The following is a 22,313-nucleotide window of genomic DNA, read 5'->3' as shown; positions in this document are numbered from 1 at the left end:
GTGAAGAAAACTCCACAAAACCAATCACAAAAATAGTACTTAAATATGATGGATGTTATCATTATTCTTACATGGAATTTACCACAAGTAATGATATGAAAAACCATCATTGTTATTCAACTATAAGAACACTAATGACCATCATTCAGAATCACACCCACTAATAAAAATCATCAACAATGCATTCATTGATCTCCCCACACCATTAAACATTTTCATCAAGCTATTTTAAAAAATTCCAGAAGAAATGTAGTGGTTCCTATTAACATATCTCCAAGCACACATATAAAATGACTAACTTAAATCTACCTTACATTTATTTTTCTATTTAACTATTGTGCTAATGAAACAATGCTTTCCGCCCCCCCCAAAAGAGGCCTTAGCCTTACTTATTCAATAATTTAATTTTGGTTTGTGATCATGTATACACAATATCAGGGCTTCACTGATAGCTCAGTTGGTAAAGAATCCACCTGCAATGCAGGAGACCCCGGTTCAATTCTTGGGTCATGAACATACCCTGGGAAAGTGATAGGTTACCCACTCCAATATTCTTGGGCTTATCTTGTGGCTCACTTGGTAAAGAATCCTCCTATAATGCTGGAGATCTGGGTTCGATCCCTGGGTTGGGAAGATCCCCTGGAGAAGAGAAAGACTACCCACTCCAACATTCCAAAGAGTTGGACATGACTGAGTGACTTTCACTTCACTTCACGACAATTTTAACTATTTCTAAGACTGGTTGCCCTTCTACAAGATTCATGAAAGACAGATTTGTACATTCTTCACGAACTTTCTGGTCAAAGGATATATCTAGGCAAAACTTACCACACCCATGAAAAGCGGTTTTGAAATATCTAAATTTGCCCTCCAGGCAAAGAACAATGAATAAATGCAAAACATTCCAGTAAAAAGCCATACTAATGATGGGCTTTGTCTGTCCCTATAAAAAAATTAAAATATGTCAAAAATTACTTATGTGACATGAATATTAATAATATTACAGTTACAAGCTATAGGAAAAATATTTGGAACTAAAAACCTTTCCATTTTTAAATAGGAACAAAGAAAGACCTTAGGCTTAAAAATGTGAGTTGGAACAGATAACCAGAACATAGTAATAAGTCACACTGCACTACATATTATAAGCATAACTTGGAACTATGCAGCAAAAAATATGAAATTAAAATCTGCAGAAGAAAATATAAATTACTAATCCTATTAAATTTAAGCTTAATTAAACATATGCAAAACAAAAGAATAATTTCATGCATCAAAATAATACAAATTTTAAAATGACAAATCTCAATGCTGGTGAGAATGAAGTTGTATGAGGACGTATGTTAGTACAATGTTCAAGGAAAATTAATTTGATAATATATCAATATATCAAGAGCCTTAAAAAATATTCACATTCATTGACCCAGTAATTTGCTATGTGGGCATAAATCTTTAAGAACCAGAAATACTGGATAAGAATTAATCCATAACAATGCCTTGGTATTTATTTACAGTAGTGGAAAAAGTGGAAGCAATCTAAGACTCTTAAATAGGAAAACATATAAGTTAATTGTCCCAGGTTTTAGAATGGACTATTATACAGAAATTTAAATGATCTTAAGTATTTGTCCCTTCTTTTCTTTGGAAGGAATGATGCTAAAGCTGAAACTCCAGTACTTTGGCCACCTCATGCGAAGAGTTGACTCATTGGAAAAGACTCTGATGCTGGGAGGGATTGGGGGCAGGAGGAGAAGGGGACGACAGAGGATGAGATGGCTGGATGGCATCACTGACTCGATGGACGTGAGTCTGAGTGAACTCCGGGAGTTGGTGATGGACAGGGAGGCCTGGCGCGCTGCGATTCATGGGGTCGCAAAGAGTCTGACACGACTGAGCGACTGAAGTGAACTGAAGTATTTGTTATGGTATGGAAAAATGCTCACTATAATGTTAAGGGTTAAGGAAATAAAACAATAAGTATATATTCAAATATACATTTATATAAGAATATACTCAATAGACTAGAAAGTCAGTAAACGAGAAATTAACAGAGGTTCAGTTCAGTTCAGTCGCTCAGTCGTGTCCGACTCTTTGCGACTCCATGAACCGCGACATGCCAGGCCTCCCTGTCCATCACCAACTCCTGGAGTTTACCCAAACCCACGTCCATTTAGTCGGTGATGCCATCCAACCATCTCATCCTGTCGTCCCCTTCTCCTCCTGTCCTCAATCTTTCCCAGCATCAGGGTCTTTTCAAATGACTCATCTCTTCTCATCAGGTGACCAAAGTATTGGAGTTTCAGCTTCAACATCAGTCCTTCCAATAAACACCGAGGACTGATCTCCTTTAGGATAAACTGGTTGGATCTACTTGCAGTCCAAGGGACTCTCAAGAGTCTTTTCCAATACCACAGTTCAAAAGCATCAATTCTTCAGCACTCAGCTTTCTTTATAGTCCAATTCTCACATCTATACATGACTACTGGAAAAACCATAGCCTTGACTAGATGGACTTCTGTTGACAAAGTAATGTCTCTGGTTTTTAATATGCTGTCTAGGTTGGTCATAACTTTCCTTCCAAGGAGTAAGTGTCTTTTAATTTCATGGCTGCAATCACCATCTGCAGTGATTTTGGAGCCCAAAAAGATAAAGTCAGCCACTGTTTCCACTGTTTCCCCATCTATTTGCCATAATGATATAGTGACTATCTTAATTCAATTAATGAACATGGAAAAAATAACAGAAAAAGGAATTACTTTACTCACTTTCTTGTTAAACATATATTTGCCCAAACTGCAAGGGCTTGAATGTTGAATGAGAGTTGGGTCCTCATATTTGTCACTTGAGAACTGTAAGAGACAATTTAATTTATTATTGGCAGAAAACAAATTTGCTAGTTCCAAACAAAGCATTCTTTACATACTATACCTGATTATACAGTAAATAAGTCAGATTTTCAATTATTTTGTGTTCTTTTAAATTTGGGAGAAAAAGTACCACAAGAAAGAGCTAGATAGTCGTAAGATGTTTTTCAGCTGTAACACTGAATTACCAACTTACACTATTTGAGCTAAGAACAAATAATTATTTGGTATTTTTGATATTGGTCTACTATACTGATATTATACACCAGTTTGTATCCCAGATTAGTTTGATAAGAAGTCATGTGAAATTGAAAACAAAATTAATTCAAATAATTTTCTGGAGATCCAATCATGGAGAAAAAAGGAAAGAGAATTGATCTCCAACCATCCTTTTTGAGGTTATCTCCTTTCTTAAAAGTCTTCCTTGTTTTCTGTATTATTTGGTACAAAAAGTGTTTAAGCAATCTCCAAGAAACGTTATTTCCCCCCTATAATTAAATTCTTTCATTAACTAATACATTTTCCAAGTATTATCTGAGTTTTCAAATAGCTCTGGCAATCTCCAATTTTTAATAAAAAAATGACTCTAAACACTATCTCAAAGAACTTTCTTCTCCCTACTGGCAATTTTATTGGAATAAATGTAATGCCATAATTATGCAAACAACACAATGTGTATTTTATTAATGGAGACTCATCTACTATGAGAAGATCAGAGCAGATCAGTCGCTCAGTCGTGTCCGACTCTTTGCGATCCCATGAATCGCAGCACGCCAGGCCTCCCTGTCTATCACAAACTGCTGGAGTTCACTCAGACTCACGTCCATCGAGTCAGTGATGCCATCCAGCCATCTCATTCTCTGTCGTCCCCTTCTCCTCCTGCCCCCAATCCCTCCCAGCATCAGAGTCTTTTCCAATGAGTCAACTCTTCGCATGAGGTGGCCAAAGTACTGGAGTTTCAGCTTTAGCATCATTCCTTCCAAAGAAATCCCAGGGCTGATCTCCTTCAGAATGGACTGGTTGGATCTCCTTGCAGTCCAAGGGACTCTCAAGAGTCTTCTCCAACACCACAGTTCAAAAGCATCAATTCTTCAGCGCTCAGCCTTCTTCACAGTCCAACACTCACATCCATACATGACCACAGGAAAAACCATAGCCTTGACTAGACGAACCTTTGTTGGCAAAGTAATGTCTCTGCTTTTGAATATGCTATCTAGGTTGGTCGTAACTTTCCTTCCAAGGAGTAAGCGTCTTTTAATTTCATGGCTGCAGTCACCATCTGCAGTGATTTTGGAGCCCCCCAAAATAAAGTCTGACACTGTTTCCACTGTTTCCCCATCTATTTCCCATGAAGTGGTGGGACCGGATGCCATGATCTTCGTTTTCTGAATGTTGAGCTTGAAGCCAACTTTTTCACTCTCCACTTTCACTTTCATCAAGAGGTTTTGAGTTCCTCTTCACTTTCTGCCAGAAGGGTGGTGTCATCTGCATATCTGAGGTTATTGATATTTCTCCCGGTAATCTTGATTCCGGCTTGTGTTTCTTCCAGTCCAGTGTTTCTCATGATGTACTCTGCATATAAGTTAAATAAACAGGGTGACAATATACAGCCTTGACGTACTCATTTTCCTATTTGGAACCAGTCTGTTGTTCCATGTCCAGTTCTAACTGTTGCTTCCTGACCTGCATACAGATTTCTCAAGAGGCAGATCAGGCGGTCTGGTATTCCCATCTCTTTCAGAATTTTCCACAGTTTATTGTGATCCACACAGTCAAAGGCTTTGGCATAGTCAATAAAGCAGAAATAGATGTTTTTCTGGAACTCTCTTGCTTTTTCTATGATCCAGTGGATGTTGGCAATTTGATCTCTGGTTCCTCTGCCTTTTCTTTTTTTTTTCTCTAACACCACAGTTTAAAAGAATCAATTCTTTAACATGTAACACTTGGTACTGTTTGTCTCTTTATTTAGCCATTCTAATAGGTATAGAATAGTATCTTATTGTGGTTTTAATTTTAATTTAATTCTATCTTATTTTAATAAGATAGAATAGTATTTTGTTATGATTTAATTTTCCTATTTATCAATGATACTAGCATCTTTTCCTGTTTATTGGCCATTCATATATCTTCCTTTTTTTTTTCTGGATCATAGAAAAAGCAAGAGAGTTCCAGAAAAACATCTATTTCTGCTTTACTGACTATGCCAAAGCCTTTGACTGTGTGGATCACAATAAACTGTGGAAAATTCCTCTGCCTCTTCTAAAACCAGCTTGACCATCAGGAAGTTTACGGTTCACATATTGCTGAAGCCTGGCTTGGAGAATTTTGAGCATTACTGTACTAGCGTGTGAGATGAGTGCAATTGTGTGGTAGTTTGAGCATTCTTTGGCATTGCCTTTCTTTGGGATTGGAATGAAAATTGACCTTTTCCAGTCCTGTGGCCACTGCTGAGTTTTCCAAATTTGCTGGCATATTGAGTGCAGCACTTTTACAGCATTATCTTTCAGGATTTGGAATAGCTCAACTGGAATTCCATCACCTCTACTAGCTTTGTTTGTAGTGATGCTTTCTAAGGCCCACTTGACTTCACATTCCAGGATGTCTGGCTCTAGGTGAGTGATCACACCATCGTGATTATCTGCGTCGTGAAGATCTTTTTTATACAGTTCTTCTGTGTATTCTTGCCATCTTTTCTTAATATCTTCTGCTTCTGTTGATTCCAGCATGAGGCCCATTTCAAACTATCCTTCAAGAGGAACGAAGTCAGTCTCTTGTAGAGATCTGTTGCTTAAATGTAAGCTTTAAAACATGGTCACTGCCTAGGGTTAGATTAAATAATTTCCAGTATGTAATCCAACAAGATGGCAATTTAAAGATATGCATGGAGAAAGAATGCAATTTGCTTGACTGGAAAAGGTAGATGATTAGGTTCTATCATGTTCAAGAATTTTCTAGTAGGTTAATTATGAGTTGCCTTTCTTAACACTCCTGTCCACCTGAAACAATTAAAGACTAGAAATTCTCTCCCTCACAGAGTGCTAGGATTATATCCCCATTCCACATATGATTTCCTTGGAACAACAGTGTGGGTGTGCGTGGGCGTCACTTTTGTCAAGTCTTTTTTTCTGCGTATGTGACCTAACTGCTATTACTTCAATGTAAAGGAGACCTTTGAGTTCCCCCATAGATGACTTTTACATGCAGCTAATGAAAGTTAGATGTATGGTCTAGGATTACTCTTGAGGCGTCTCTGGAGTTCATGTGGGGTTTGTTAAGACAAAATATATCAATGATCCTGAACGTGATGACAGTTTTGGAAGGTAGGTAGAAAACAGCAAGCTGGGAGTCTTGGCTTGGAGAAAAGCCCCAAAGGAGAAGCCTACGGACACTGATAAAGGTGTCTTTATCTTTAAAAGGGGAACTGAGCTTCTTGCTGCCTTCTCCCCAAAAGAAAAGAAAAAGGAGCCACAAGTCTAAATGGTGGCAGGGAGGTATTTTCAAGATATAGTATTAAGTGAAAAACAGCAGGCTAACAAAACAGAGTGTATATTACGATTCCATTTTTAAAAACAAACAAAAATATAAAAAATATTGGAAGGATATAGACAAGAATGTTAATGGATTAAGAACAGTAGTTATCTCTGCATGCTGGAATTATAGGTAATTTTAATTTTCTTGGTTTTCTTACCTGTATTTTCTAAATTTTCTATTAATAATTACGTATCATTTATTTAGAATAGAAAGAAATTTAGAACTTCCCTGGTGGCACAGAGGATAAGAATCTGCCTGCCAATGCAGGGGACACAGGTTTGATCCCTGGTCTGGGAAGATTTCCTATGTCTTGGAGCAACTAAGCCCATGCACCACAACGACTGAGCCCAAGCTCTAGAGCCCACAAGCCGCAACTGCTGAGCCCATGAGCCACAACTACTGAAGCCTGTGCACCTAGAGGCTGTTTTCTGCAACAAGAGAAGCCAGTGCAATGAAAAGCCCGTGCACCACAATGAAGGGTAGCCCTCACTCACTGAGACCAGAGAACGCTCGCACAAAGCAATGAAAACCTAGCGCAGTCAAAAAGTTTAATAAAAGTAATTAAAAAAAAAAAGAACAAAGTATGGAAGGAAGCAAGAAAATTAGCAAATGAACAAATTAGAAATTGTGAGAACATGTGAGCTACCTCACATATAGATTTAAAATATTATCCCCATATTTTTAAAAGTTTTCAAGTTGTCCTGTGAATTCTGTATTAATACTGAGGAGATCACTTTAGTGTCAGGTAAACCTATTCATACTTAATTTTATATTGAAATACTGTAAGAATATTACAAAATTGCTATAGATAATTTTCAGTTATCTTAATCTCCATAGGTTTTAAAGCAAATATTAACCCATTTTTCAAAGAACACTGAGAGATAATATAGATGAAAATATATTAAGCTGGTTCTAGTAGGGCTGGATTTTTAAAAATGTGTCAAAACCAGAGCTTAAGGACAGCTTAAAGGAAGTCTTAAAACATTAAATAAATGAATATTTGAAGAATTAAATGAATATTGTTGTTCAGTCGTTCAGTTGTGTCTGACTCTTTGTGACCCCATGGACTGTAGCACACCAGGCTTCCGTGTCCTTCACCAACTCCCGGAGTTTGCTCAAACTCATGTTCATTGAGTTGGTGATGCCATCCAACCACCTTATCCTCTTTCATCCCCTTCTCCTTCTGCCTTCAATTTTTCCCAGCATCAGGGTCTTTTCCAATGAGTAGGATCTTTTCCAATGAGTTGGCTCTTTGCATCATGTGGCCAAAGTATTAGACTTTCAGCTTCAGCATCAGTCCTTCCAATGAATATTCAGGACTGATTTCCTTTAGGATTGACTGGTTTGATCTTGTAGTCTAAGGGACTGTCAAGAATCTCTTCCAGCACCACAATTTAAAAGCATCAGTTCTTCAATGCTCAGCCTTCTTTATGGTCCAACTCTCACATCCATACATGACTACTGGAAAAACCATCAGTTCAGTTCAGTTCAGTCGCTCATTCATATCTAACTCTATGATCCCATGGATTGCAGCATGCCAGGCTTCCCTGTCCATCACCAACTCCCAGAGCTTCCTCAAACTCATGTCCATCGAGTCGGTGATGCCATCCAACCATCTCATCCTCTGTCATCCCCTTCTCCTCCTGCCTTGAATCTTTCCCAGCATCAGGGTCTTTTCCAATGAGTCAGTTCTTCCCATCAGGTGTCCAAAGTATTGGAGTTTCAGCTTCAACATCAGTCCTTCCAATGAACATCCAGGACTGATCTCCTTTAGGATGGACTGGTTGGATCTCCTTGCAGTCCAACGGACTCTCAAGAGTCTTCTTCAACACCACAGTTTAAAAGCATCAATTCTTTGGTGCTCAGCTTTCTTTATGGTCCAACTCTCACATCCATACATGCTAAGTTGCCTCAGTCGTGTCTGACTCTGTGCGACCCCATAGACGGCAGCCCACTAGGTTCCTCCGTCCCTGGGATTCTCCAGGCAAGAACACTGGAGTGGGTTGCCATTTCCTTCTCCAATGCAGGAAAGTGACAAGTGAGAGTGAAGTCGTTGCTCAGTCGTGTGCGACCCCATGGACTGGAGCCTACCAGGCTCCTCCGTCCACAGGATTTTCCAGGCAAGAGTACTGGAGTGGGTTGCCGTTGCCTTCTCCAATCCATACCTGACTACCAGAAAAACCATAGCCTTGACTAGACAGACCTTTGTCAGCAAAGTAATGTTTCTGCTTTTTAGTATTCTGTCTAGGCTGGTCATAGCTTTTCTTCCAAGGAGTAAGTGTCTTCTAATTTCATGGGCAGTCACCAAATGCAGTGATTTTAGAGCCCCCCAAAATAAAGTCTCTCACTGTTTCCATTGTTTCCTCATCTATTTGCCATGAAGTGATGGGACCAGATGCCATGATCTCAGTTTTTTTAGTTTTTTGAATGTTGAGTTTTAAGTCAGCTTTTTCACTCTCCTCTTTCACTTTAAGAGGTTCTTTAGTTCTTTGCTTTTTGCCATAAGGGTGGTGTCATCTGCATATTTGAGGTTGCTGATATTTCTTCTAGCAATCTTGATGCCAGCTTGTGCTTCATCCAGCCCAGCATTTCACATGATGTACTCTGCATATAAGTTAAATAAGCACGGTGACAATATACAGCCTTGATGTATTCCTTTCCCAATTTGGAACCAGTCTGTTGTTCCATGTCCAGTTCTAACTGTTGTGCCTTGACCTGCATACAGATTTCTCAGGAGGCAGGCCAGGTGTCTGGTAATTCCATCTCTTGAAGAATTTTCCACAGTTTGTTGTGATCCACACAGTCAAAGGCTTTGGCATAGTCAATAAAGCAGAAGTAGATGTTTTTCTGGAACTCTATTGCTATTTCTATGATCTAATGGATGTTGGCAATTTGATCTCTGGTTCCTCTGCCTTTTTTAAATTCAGCTCGAACATCTGGAAATTCACGTTTCATGTACTGTTGAAGCCTGGCTTGAAGAATTTTGAGCATTACTTTGCTAGTGTGTGAGATGAGTGCAATTGTGTGGTAGTTTGAACGTTCTTTGGCATTGCCTTTTTTGGGATTGGAATGAAAACTGACCTTTTCCAGTCCTGTGGCCACTGCTGAGTTTTCCAAATTTGCTGACATATTGACTGCAGGATTTTAACAGCATCATCTTTCAGGATTTGAAATAGCTCCACTCTAATTCCATTACCTCCACTAACTTTGTTTGTAGTGATGTTTCCTAAGGCCCAGTTGACTTCACATTCCAGGATATCCGGCTCTAGGTGAGTGATCACACCATCGTGGTTATCTGGGTCATGAAGAACTTTTTTGTGTAGTTCTTCTGTGTATTCTTGCCACCTCTTCTTAATATCTTCTGCTTCTGTTAGGTCAATACCTCTTCTGTCCTTTATTGTGTCCATTATTGCATGAAATAAAAACCACAGCTTTGGCTAGATGGACTTTTCTAGGCAAAGGCAAAGTAGTGTCTCTGCTTTTTAATATGCTGTCTAGGTTTGTCATTGCTTTTCTTCCAAGGAGCAAGTGTCTTTTAATTTCATGGCTGCAGTCACTGTCCACAGTGATTTTGGATCCCAAGCAAATATAGCCTCTCACTGTTCCCACTGTTTCCTCATCTATTTGCCATGAAGTGATGAGACTGGATGCCATGATCTGTGTTTTCTGAATGTTGAGTTTTAAGCCAGCTTTTTCACTCTCCTTTTTCACCTTCATCAAGAGGCTCTTTAATTCCTCTTTGCTTTCTGTCATGAGGGTGGTGTCATCTGTATATCTGATGTTATTGATATTTCTCCCCGCAATATAGTTCAAAGCAAAATAACAAGAAAATGATTGTTTAAATTGTGCTAAATGCAATGTTCTAATATGTCTCCAAAAGCAAGAAGATATAAACAAAGAAAAAGTTATTTATAAAGCCAAAATATATTGGGTAATTTTGTATTCAACTGAAAGTTGAAACATTTTCATTTTATAGATTCTATTTAGTCTCCTAATAGTCTTATTCACTGTTGTATTTAGTGCTCATTTCAAGCTTTATGTTATTGATGGGATGCTAGAATATTTGACATTATACACAAAAACTGTTAACCACAAAGATGAGAACTACTTCTCAGATGTACTGCTTCACAAAGTGATAAACTCAGAAATCCCTAAAATCATTTAAAGCAATTAATAAAGAATTCATTTAAAAATAGTTTAAAATATTTCATACTCACAGCAATATTTCAGACATACTGGATCCTATTTCAGATTTGGCCTGAACATAAAGAGAAAAGTTTATTTGGACAAGTGTTAAACTGAAACTTTGGAAGGCTATTGTATTTCAATTACCCTGATTTAAAAGATACATGTTTTAAATATATGATGCAACTCCTCTTTCATTCAAAGTGTTTATTTCAGAGTCTATTTGGATTTTTTAAGAGAAGCCAGTGAAAACTAAACACAGACATCCCTTAGGAATCATTTCAGAAATAATAATTGGCTAAAAATCAGTTAAACTCTTCCAGCAGGAATGATTAACACATTAATGAATTAACAGACTTTACACTTTCATTACAAAGTCTCTTTACGCTCTTTTTTGGGCACTTTGATTAGAGCTCATTATCACCTGCCTATAATTTCACAATTATGTGTGAATTATACACATTTTCAAATCTGCAATGGCCCTTAAGCGATATTTCAATGGAATAACCAACATAAGTAAACCAGAGTATAAATTTAAAGCACCAAACCTTCTCAGTCAAAGAATAATAACTATTCTTTTATTAAATGATTTTTTAGGAAATATCTCTTATATATAAAAACATATATAATCTATATTTAGGGGATAAAGAGTTTTAAAAAAAATCTATAGACTCATCACTCATTGAAGAAACAGAACTACACAAATACCATATTTCACAGAACCCTCGAAAGGGGCTTTTTTACCCCCTGGTGCTGCTGCTAAGTCGCTTCAGTTGTGTCCGACTCTGTGCGACCCCACAGATGGCAGCCCACAGGCTCCCCCGTCCCTGGGATTCTCCAGGCAATAACACTGGAGTGGGTTGCCATTTCCGTCTCCAATGCATGAAAGTGAAAAGTGAAAGGGAAGTCGCTCAGTCGTGTCCAACTCTAGCGACCCCATGGACTTCAGCCCACCAGGCTCCTCCGTCCATGGGATTTTCTAGGCAAAAGTACTGGAGTGGGGTGCCATTGCCTAGTGGTAACTATTACCTTGAATTCTGTGTTAGTTATTACCCTACGTTCTAAAACTATACAGTGTTACTACCTTTTATGTATTACTGAGTAACAGATCATTAGTTTTTGCATGGTTTAAAATTTTGTATAAATGGTATCCTTTAACATTGTAGTCATCTGAGATTTGCCTAATTCAAGTAAGACACAAAAAGCACAAATCATGAAAGAAAAATCAGACATAACTGTGTATTTAAAAATAAAAACCCATCTGTATATCCTTGCACTTTTCAGATAACCATTACTCCCAAACGCATTTAGTGTTTTACCCTCAACTATGTCTTAGGGAAAGCAAAGTCTTTTGAAATTCTCTGGAACAGACTGTTTCCTTTGAGTGAGATCATATTTTATGAAGTATTAACATATTTAGGTCTCCCACTAAATACTAACATGAACACTGTTCATCAAATATTTGAAAAAAAAAATGTTTCGGTCAAGGTATATTAAAGTTTTTGAAGTGTTTTTCCTCTAATTGTTTCCAAATATTTTTAATCATAGACCAAGGGCCCAAAATGATACCCGATGATAAAAAGACTGAAAAGCTTCAGCTCCTGGGAGCAGTGTCTTTTGACTGCTTGTTATCTTGAAAAATACATTCAGGATACACAAAAGGATGATGCCAAATTAAGTGAGTCAGTTTTTTTGAACTCATGTGAAAGGCTACATTCCAAGGGGCAAGTCTGCGAGATAAATAACAAAGAAAATTCTACATGCTGTCATGTGTCACTTTTTTTTTTTTCCATTCATGGTCCAGGCAGAACACTGAAGTTTTGCCAGTTATTTCCTTAAAAGTGTTTGAAATATAAATTTACCAGACTGAATGTTCCGTATTCTTCCCTGAGAAAATGTGTCAAAAATCCTAGCAATGTCGTCTGGTCTCCCCAGGTCCAGCGAGCTTGATTGAGGTAGGATGAGACAGGCAGGTAAATATAGGGCAGCAGGCCAGCAGAGAAGCACAGACTCAACTTCAACAGGGAGCCTGGGGAGAGTTCCTGCATTAGAGCATAAGGAGTCACATGTATCACAGTGTTTATTTTAGTCAGATTCATCCTGGAACTTCAAGAACATATTGAGGAAAACATCAAATATGTTTACTCAGAGCTGATCTCTCAATTTATATCAAGTCACCACAGAAGATGATGTTAAACCTTCTGATTACTGTGGATTACTAGGAAATTGCATCAGCCTGAACTCCTTTGCATGGCAAGTGAAATCTGAGTGAAGCAAATAATATTAGCAAAGACATGATCTTCATGTTTATTGCATCCTCTACATTTAAAACCATGTCATGACATGCAGCATCGCACAGCTGAGACTACCCACTTGGAAGTGATTTCAGTGTTGATTATGGTGTTTGACCATTTTCAAAATTGCCCAAGATATTGTTCTAATACTGATTCACTTCATTATTATCATCAGGAGTAGGCTTTAACTATACACTATATTATGACTGCACATTAATAATATATTCTTTCTACAAGAGTTTTGGCCATTTCATGGAAATCCTTAGTACAAATGAAGCTAGTCTTTAAGTAACATTCAAGTTCATCCAAATGCTATTTTTTTCCCCTCAATTTACATAGGAAAGAAGGAAATTTGTTGTTGTATGCAACAATCTTGCCTCAAACAGAATATATTTTTCATCTGCAAGTTTCTTCTTTGCTTTTTCTTTTTTGGCCATGTCATTGGCATGTGATTTTAGTTCCCCTACCAAGGAGCAAGCCTTGAAGTAACTGAAGCACAGAGTCTTAACCACTGTACTGCCAGGGAAGTCCTGCTTCTGCATGTTTCTAAGACCAAGGAAAACTCTGCCAAATTTTTACAAAGATTGAGTCCAAAAGAATTCTACAGTTGCTTTAGTAATTGGAAATGTCGCCTCTTACAAATATCGTGAGTGGAAATTGCCGATTTTTTCTCTAGGAAAAAGGGAAATTCATAGGTGACAATGAATATGAGAACCAAGATTTCCGTTCCCCAGAAGTAGAAAAGTAGTTGACTTACACTAGCATTTTCAAATAAGCATTCTTCATTGAAAATGGAGTGTTTTTATTACAGTACTGATATTGTTTGACATTTCTAAAGCGGTAATGAGATTCATACAAAATGATGGGATGAAAAAAATGGAAGAAATAACTAATTGAAGAATATGCCTTTGCTATTCTTAAAAGTAGCTTTAAAGAAAGTAAATGTTTAGATTTTAGCAGTTTCTGCACACTATAAAGTTCAGTTTAGAATGGCAAGACATAGTTGCTGCTGAATTTTCCTTTTGTGTGGGAAATAGAAAAACAAACACCTGAGAACTATTTCAGAGCATGCAGGAGAGTGGCTCTGAGTCCTAGCTGCATGTACACTGGAATCACCTGGGGATCTTTTAAAACTATCAGTCCCAGGGCCTCACACCCAGTCAAATAAATCAGAATTATTCTAGGGTGGTGAGAGCACACAAAGGCATACACACACACAAACACCTATTTACTTTCTTAAATCTTTCCAGATAAGTAAGCAGTTGGGGTTGCAACCAACTAATTTCCTTCTCTGCCTTAGATCACCTGAGCAGTCAGATCCAATTCCCTATCACTTCACTGGTAGATCTTATTTTCTAGACTCTGCTCTTTAAATAATAAAAATAAAAGGTGCTCTGAAGAGTCACACTTTCCCAAATTTCATCATTCATCAGAGGTTGATCTAAGTACAGGGTAAACAGGCTCTCAGATCAGGTTCCTAACTTGTCAGCTCTGGGTCTTGTATGTTTTACATGAGAATATGGCTCTCCCTCCAGACTTAAAACAAAAGATTTGCTTTTTAAGTTCATGCCAGAGAATGTATTTCTCTGATATCTAGATACACCTTCCCTGATATCAGAAGCCTGGCTAAGGGTGACGCCATCAAGATGGCAACATAAGTAATCCCAACTTCAGTCCTTCCCGCAAAACACCATCAGCAACTACCTGTAGACAAGATACTGCTGTGAAAATCCCAGACACTGGGGTTGAGGCTGAAGTCCTGGACCACAGAGACGGAGAAGGACTGCACTTGAAGTTTTGAGGGGCACTCTGACTATATCACTCCTCCCCTAGGCCAGCACAGCACTGCATTGGAGGACTCCCCTTGGGGTACACTTTTTCCAGTGGGAAAAGAGCCCCCAGGGTGGAAATCCAGCTCCCCAGGCACTGCAGGATGCTCCCCAGGCACTGAAGGATGCTCCCCAGGCATTGCAGGATGCTCCCCAGGCATTGCAGAATGCTCCCCAGGCACTGCAGGATGCTCCTTAGGAGACTCATTCAGCTCTCATTTGCAGGGACCACTGCAGCGGTGTGGGGTGGGGGTGGGGTGGGGGCATAGATCTTTGGGGCTCAACCACTGGGGATCAGACAGAGATGGAGAAGGGAAGCAGGGCTTACAGCGACCGGTTTCCAGTCTTGGGAGAACAGATTCCTGTTTGCAGCAGTGCCAGAGCAGAGGTTGATCAGCCAGCAGTTCTGTGCATCTACAGAGCCAAGCCAGTGGCTGATCCTACTCTAAAATAATTTTGATTTAATTGATGTGGGGCATATATTAACATGATGAAAGTCACATATGACAAGGCCACAGCTAACACAATACTCAATGGTGACAGACTGAAAGCTTCTCCTCTAAGATCAGGAATAAGACAAGGTGCCCACTCTCACCTCTCATGTTCAACACAGTACTGGAAGTCCTACTCAGGGTAATTAGGCAAAAAAAAGAAATAAAAGGAATCCAAACTAGAAAGGAAGTGAAATTGTCTCTGTTTGCAAATGACATGATCTTAAATAGGAAATCCTAAAGATTCTATGCTTTTGAACTGTGGTGTTGGAGAAGACTCTTGAGAGTCCCTTGGACTGCAAGGAGATCCAACCAGTCTATTCTGAAGGAGATCAGCCCTGGGATTTCTTTGGAAGGAATGATGCTAAAGCTGAAACTCCAGTACTTTGGCCACCTCATGTGAAGAGTTGACTCATTGGAAAAGACTCTGATGCTGGGAGGGATTGGGGGCAGGAGGAGAAGGGGACGACAGAGGATGAGATGGCTGGATGGCATCACTGACTCGATGGACGTTGAGTCTAAGTGAACTCTGGGAGTTAGTGATGGACAGGCAGGCCTGGCGTGCTACAATTCATGGGGTCGCAAAGAGTCGGACACGACTGAGCTACTGAACTGAATTGACTGAAAGATTCTATCAAAAAGCTATAAAACTTAACAAATTTAGGAAAGTTACAGGATATAAAATTAGTTGTGCTTCTATATACTAACAATGAACTATCTGAAAAAAAAAAACCAAACTATTTCATTTATAATAGCATAGCATCAAATATAATAAATAGCTTAGGAATATATTTAACCGAGGAGGTATTAATGAAATATCTGTATACTGAAAACTATAAGACATTGATGAAAGAAACTGAAGAAGACACATATGAAAAGATATCTGATGTTCATGGATTAAAATAATTAATATTGTTAAAATGTTCCTACTACCCAAAACCATCTATAGATTTTATAATATCCCTATCAAGCCTTGTATGAAACTAATAAATAAATAAACTCCATGTTTTCTGATGCCATAAATGTCATATTGGGCATTTTTACTCAAAAACATACCTTCTCTTTTAAAAGCCGAAAGAGAATCCATGGTATTATGCACAAAACATAGAGTACTATTGTGTGCTGATTACATAAGCTAAGGCCACAGCATAAAGCACCAATTTTAGCTATCTGAAAAATAATAAAAGCAAATAATCCAAGTTAAAAATTCACTGAAAACTAAGAAAGCACAATAGTAAAAAGGTATTCTTTTTATTAAAACTAAACATTTATACAGTAAGCCAGGTTAACATCAAACTTTTAATGCAAACAATCATGCTTTAATACTCACTAATTATCTATCACCATTATTTTATTAATATTTTTCATTCTTATCAAATCACTGCAGTCTGACCTTAAATTACTGTCTTCAAACTAGGTTTTAGGAAGTCCTATATGATGACAAGTTCTTTAGAACATAGTATAGTGAAATCTAGAACTAAAGTTCAGCAATTCTTTGTCTTACATTTTCTTCTATTAAATTAATTAAATATAACACTGTTATTTAGAAACCTGGTTCCCTGCGGGTGGTCTTTTTGCTATTTTTGAACATGTGTTATTTTCATAATCATAAAAGGGTTTATTTTAAACAAAAAATAAACTCTAATATCATCACAGGCTTGTTTATGGAAACCACAGATAAACCTTGATGTTGTTTCTAAATTCTTTAATGACAAAGGCTGCCCATATATTAAGATAATTCAGAACTCTTCAATGTGTAGATGGTAAGCCCTTAGAAGACAGGGTTCCTCCACATTGCAAATTATTTTGATGATAGCAGTGGTCTTAGAAGTCATTATAATCTCTTCAGAACCACTTCATTTTACATCTGATTACTTTCCTTTTAGTGAAAAAAAGTACAAATTATTTGATCTTTTGTGAAACTAGAGAATAAGCCAATGAACCATAATGGTAAATAATTTAAGGTGGTCAACCTAGAGCTTGGCATCTTAAGATCACACACACACACACACACACACAACACTGGATTAGCTAACAAGCCTTTCTTTCCCATAAGACTCAAAGGGGATTTTGTAATACCCTCATTCTCCAAAAAACTTTTGAACTCTGGGACAGAAAAAGAATTCTCATGTTTTATAAAGGCTCTCATAGTTTACAGTAAAAAAAACAGAGTGTTTTGAGAGTGCTTTTTCTCTCAACATGCCTAGATTACCTTGACAGTAATCAGAATAGATAAACAGTATCTAAACCAAAGTTAAAAAGAAACAGAGCATCTGTCTAAAAATTAAAACAAAAAGTGATTTCACTTTGATCAAAATAGGTTACCTTTGATCTTTCTTGTGCAGTTGCTGCCTCCTCAAAATGTACAGTAAGAGCCATAAGCAGGCCCACAAACAGATTGTTTAAGCTAAAAACCTCTGCTGCAATGGACCACTGCCATGTTAGACGAGAAAATGAAAACACCCCCGCAGCAAGGATTCCTCCAGCATATGAGCCAGAAAGCCTGCAAATACAGATAACATGAAATCTTCTTTCCCAACAAAAAGAACTGACTTTATTTTCCTTTTTATAAACTGTAGCAGCAGAAATTATGACAGCCGCCCAGCACTATCCCAACACATTAGATGGTTAATACATTACTTCATGTAATAATTCCTTTCAACAGATTTTAATTACAAAGTCCATACATTAACCTATTAAGAAACAAATGAACAAACCTGCTTGGTATCTTATGAACTGAATGAGGTTTAGTTCTCTGAAGTACTCTTTAGGATTCAAGCCATTTCAGAAAGCCTCAAGAGACAGAAACTGGAGAGATAACAAACCTGTGCCATTTTTCTTGTTATATCTAAGAAGAAAAATGATCATGACTGATTAAGACTGAAAAATTAATAAAATGGCAGAGTACCTGTTTGGTAGAAACAGACTTAAAGACTTAGAGAATGAACTTATGGTTACCAGTGAGGAAGGATGGGGTAAAGGGATAGTTATGGAGTTTGGGATGGACATGTACACACTGCTATATTTAAATGGATAACCAACAAGGACCTACTGTATAGCACAGGGAACTCTGCTCAATGCTATGTGTCAGCCTGGATGGGAGGGGAGTCGGGGGGAGAATGGATACATGTATGTGTATGGTTGAGTCCCTTACTGCTCACCTGAAACTATCAAAATATCACAACATTGTTAATCAGCTATATCCTAATACAAAATAGAAAGCTTTTAAAAATAAATAAAAGAAAAAAAAGGAATATCTGTTCAGGAACACTCACTCTCACTTCTTGTGGTATGTTTGGGTCTAGGTACTTTCTACATTTATCTCCCAACATATGGCAAAGTATGTCTTGGTCACAATATTTGGTGATTTTAAGATCTTGTAAGCTAAATTCTTAGTTTCTAATGATTTATTCTTTACACAAAGTCAAAGTTAAAAATGATATTTTTTTTTTTTAAAGAGAAGGGTGGGAGTGTGAATTTTAGTAACACAGAAGAATCAAAGCTACACTTGGAAACAAATTCCTCACTCTCAATGCCAACAGAAGTCCACATTTCAAATTAATTGAGGAATCTGGATCTCAATTTAGAGATTTGTTTTGAGACGTCAAATCATAGGTCATTACTTTTTAGCTGCATTGTTTTGCATAAAAATTATGGAGTAATTGTATAGGTTTTAATCAACCTTAGTAGAAAAAAAAGCTAACAAATTTCAATATCACCAAACCTGTTTTTCTCTGAATTTCTCTTTACAATTTTCCTGTTCTCTTTCCCTTATAAAAACCATCAGTTTCCTGTTTCTTGCAGAATACTCCATTCTCCCAGTTTTCCTGATTGAATAACCTAAAGTTATTTCTTCCTTCCAAATTCCTTTCCAGATTCTTTTCCATTTGTATTCCTATTGCCTTAGATTCAAAGTAAGAGTTTCCTAACTTGCCTTACATTTTTCTAATCCTTCTGCAAATATAACATCAGATTAAACTTTCTAAAGCATACTCTTTGTGAATACTCATTATTCCTACAGGATGAATTAGAATCAACCTGGAATCCAGGCTCCCAATAAACTGGACCCCCTAGACACTAATTACCAACATGACCTCCCACCAAGTAGTCAAGCTCCTTAAAATTCCCTAATAAGACTTGCCTATTCCTAGCTCCATACGTTTGCCCGTGCTGTAGCCCTAAACTGAAGGTCCTCCCTGCTCCTTTATTAAAACTCTACTCTTCTCTCAATTTTCTCTTCAATTCCCAGGTTTCTAGCTCATCTCTGCATATCAATGATTTTTACATTGTTTTTTGAAATGTGAACTGGAGCTAAACTTCACTTAATTGGAAGCATCTGGCCCCAAGCACAGAAAGGAAACTTAGCAAATAAAAGAATGAATTAATCTTAAAGTATTAGTAACAATTTAAAGAAACTTCTAAGTTTCAGCTGTCAATATGACTTTGGAAAGTCAGCAAAAGATACAAGATTCCTTCTTTTACTTAAAACATAAATTAGCACCCTTGGAGAAATGGCTGATTCTAGGATTGGAAAAGCTCAAGTAGCAAACGAATTAGAAACATCTTGGGACACAACGTAAGGAAATGCTCAAATAGAGGCATGACCAAAGAGTATATTAGCCAGCTTACAGGACTCTCATTGGCCAAACTGGGGAAAACTTGAGCATAATTAGAGTAACAGACTGTAACCCAATGAATAAATAAGAATCTATGAATCTAAAAAAAAAAAGCTATGGATCTGTAGTGATATAAAAAGTTGGGTGAGAAGGAAAAGTCCATGGAAAGTCAACTAATAACTATAGAAGAAATTAGAAGAATTAGAAATCCCCACTTGACAACCATCATAATAATAATCAATGGATACCAAAGTAGAGGGTAAAGTTTGGAGTAACAGAAATATGCACACTGTCTAAAGGTATTTCCCTGTAAATAATTACAAAAGAAGAAACTGTCATTACAGTGGCAAACTGGACTGACACAGTCTTAATCACATCATCAAAGTTAACAGCCCAGTAATGGGACAAAAATCATCATATGCTTCTTTATCTATTGCAAAAAAAAAAAAAAGAATACAGCATCATTTCTATGGTATTCCTGCCAAAAATGCATTACCTGAATTTAAGCAAGAGGACAGACAAACTCAGACTGAAGGACATTCTACAGAATAACTGACCTGTATGTATCAAGAAGTGTCAAAGTCTTGAGAAAAAACAAAACCATCATGAGGAACTGTCCCAGCTTAGAGACCAAAAGGATGACAACAGAATAAAAGGTATTATCTAGGACTTTCTTCTACTATAGTTCAGTTCAGTTCAGTCGCTCAGTTGTGTCCAACTCTTTGCAACCCCATGAACTGCAGTGCGCCAGGCTTCCCTGTCCATCACCAACTCCTGGAGTTACTCAAACTCATGTCCATCAAGCCGGTGATGCCATCCAGCCATCCCATCCTCTGCCGTCCCCTTTTCCTCCTGCCCTCAATCCCTCCCAGCATCAGGGTCTTTTCCAATGAATCAACTCTTCGCATGAGGTGGCCAAAGTACTGGAGTTTCAGCTTTAGCATCAGGCCTTCCAATGAACAGCCAGGACTAATCTCCTTCAGAATGGACTGGTTGGATCTCCTTGCAGCCCAAGGGACTCTCAAGAGTCTTCTCCAACACCACAGTTCAAAAGCATCAATTCTTTGGCGCTCAGCCTTCTTCACAGTCCAACTCTCACGTCCATACATGACCACTGGAAAAACCATAGCCTTGACTAGACGGACTTTGTTGGCAAAGTAATATCTCTGCTTTTGAATATGCTATCTAGTTTGGTCATAACTTTCCTTCCAAGGAGTAAGTATCTTTTAATTTCATGGCTGCAATCACCATCTGCAGTGATTTTGGAGCCCAAAAAATTAAAGTCTGACACTGTTTTCACTGTTTCCCCGTCTATTTCCCATGAAGTGATGGGACTAGATGCCATGATCTTTGTTTTCTGAATGTTGAGCTTTAAGCCAACTTTTTCACTCTGCTCTTTCACTTTCATCAAGAGGCTTTTGAGTTCCTCTTCACTTTCTGCCATAAGGGTGGTGTCATCTACTATAAGCATGTGGAAAAAATTGGATCAAGTCTGAAGATTAGGTAACAGTGTTGTATCATTGATAATTTGTTTTGAGACCTACACTGTGTATATGTAAGACAATGTTGGTTTAAAGAAACGTATCTTGAAGCATTTAAGGGTAAAAGGACATCATGACTGCAGCTTATTCTTAACTGGTTAAAAAGCAAAATAATACATACATATCCACTGAGTCAAGGATAAAGCAAATGTGGTAAAATATTAATATTTGGGAACCTGAGTAAAGGGCAAACAGTGAGCCATTCGTGCCACTTTTTTATAAATCTGAAATTGCATCAAGATAAAAAGTTTAAAGAAATCAGCAAATTTCCAAGCTAATTTGCTAACATTTGTTGAGTTTCTTGTTAGCCATGTTTCAGGTATTGTTCTATTGCCTTCTTTATATTCATTTAATTTTCACAATAACCCTATGAGTAGATGGTGGTTTGTCTCCATTTCTCAAATGAAGAATTTGAGGCTCAGGGAGGCCAAATAATTTTTCCAAGGCCCTACAGTAGGTAATTAAGTGGCAGAACCAGGATTAAAATTGTTAGTCTAGCTATTTAAAATAATTACATTATCATAAGAGATGGCTATTTTAGTTTTAATGTCAAATCATTTATCCCAGACTAATGATATACTTCCCTAGTGGCTCAGATGGTAAAGCGTCTGCCTACAATACAGGACACCAGGGTATGATCCATGGGTTGGGAAGATCTTCTGGAGAAGGAAATGGCAACCCACTCTAGTACTCTTGCCTGGAAAATCCAATGGACGGAGGAGTGTGGTAGGCTACAGTTCATGGGGTCACAAAGAGTCAGAAACAACTGAGTGATTTCACTTTCACTTTCACTGATATATTGTACATTTAGTTAAATATGCACCTCTGAGTGAAGAACAGAAGTTTTGTCAATTATTAGAATTGTATTTGTCTATGTGTTATCTAAACAGCACACTACCAACCTGAATTGTACACACCTCTGAAGACTGATATTAACCTTTTTTTTTTTTTGAAAGGGCAGT

General features: G+C 37.7%; 1 protein-coding gene across 1 annotated transcript in view; it reads right to left on the bottom strand.

The window, feature by feature from the left end:
- Positions 1-22,313, bottom strand: part of TMEM260 (transmembrane protein 260) — a 70,483-nt gene that overhangs the window by 20,407 nt on the left and 27,763 nt on the right. Inside the window, 6 exon segments of the mRNA NM_001099139.2 lie at positions 829-943; positions 2,766-2,849; positions 10,613-10,653; positions 12,443-12,622; positions 16,251-16,364; positions 17,520-17,697. Coding sequence (NP_001092609.1) covers positions 829-943; positions 2,766-2,849; positions 10,613-10,653; positions 12,443-12,622; positions 16,251-16,364; positions 17,520-17,697 — 712 coding nt within the window.

This window comes from Bos taurus, chromosome 10 (assembly GCF_002263795.3).
Source record: "Bos taurus isolate L1 Dominette 01449 registration number 42190680 breed Hereford chromosome 10, ARS-UCD2.0, whole genome shotgun sequence".
NCBI classification, from domain to species: Eukaryota; Metazoa; Chordata; class Mammalia; order Artiodactyla; family Bovidae; genus Bos; species Bos taurus.
This window is presented reverse-complemented; position numbering and strand designations above follow the sequence as displayed.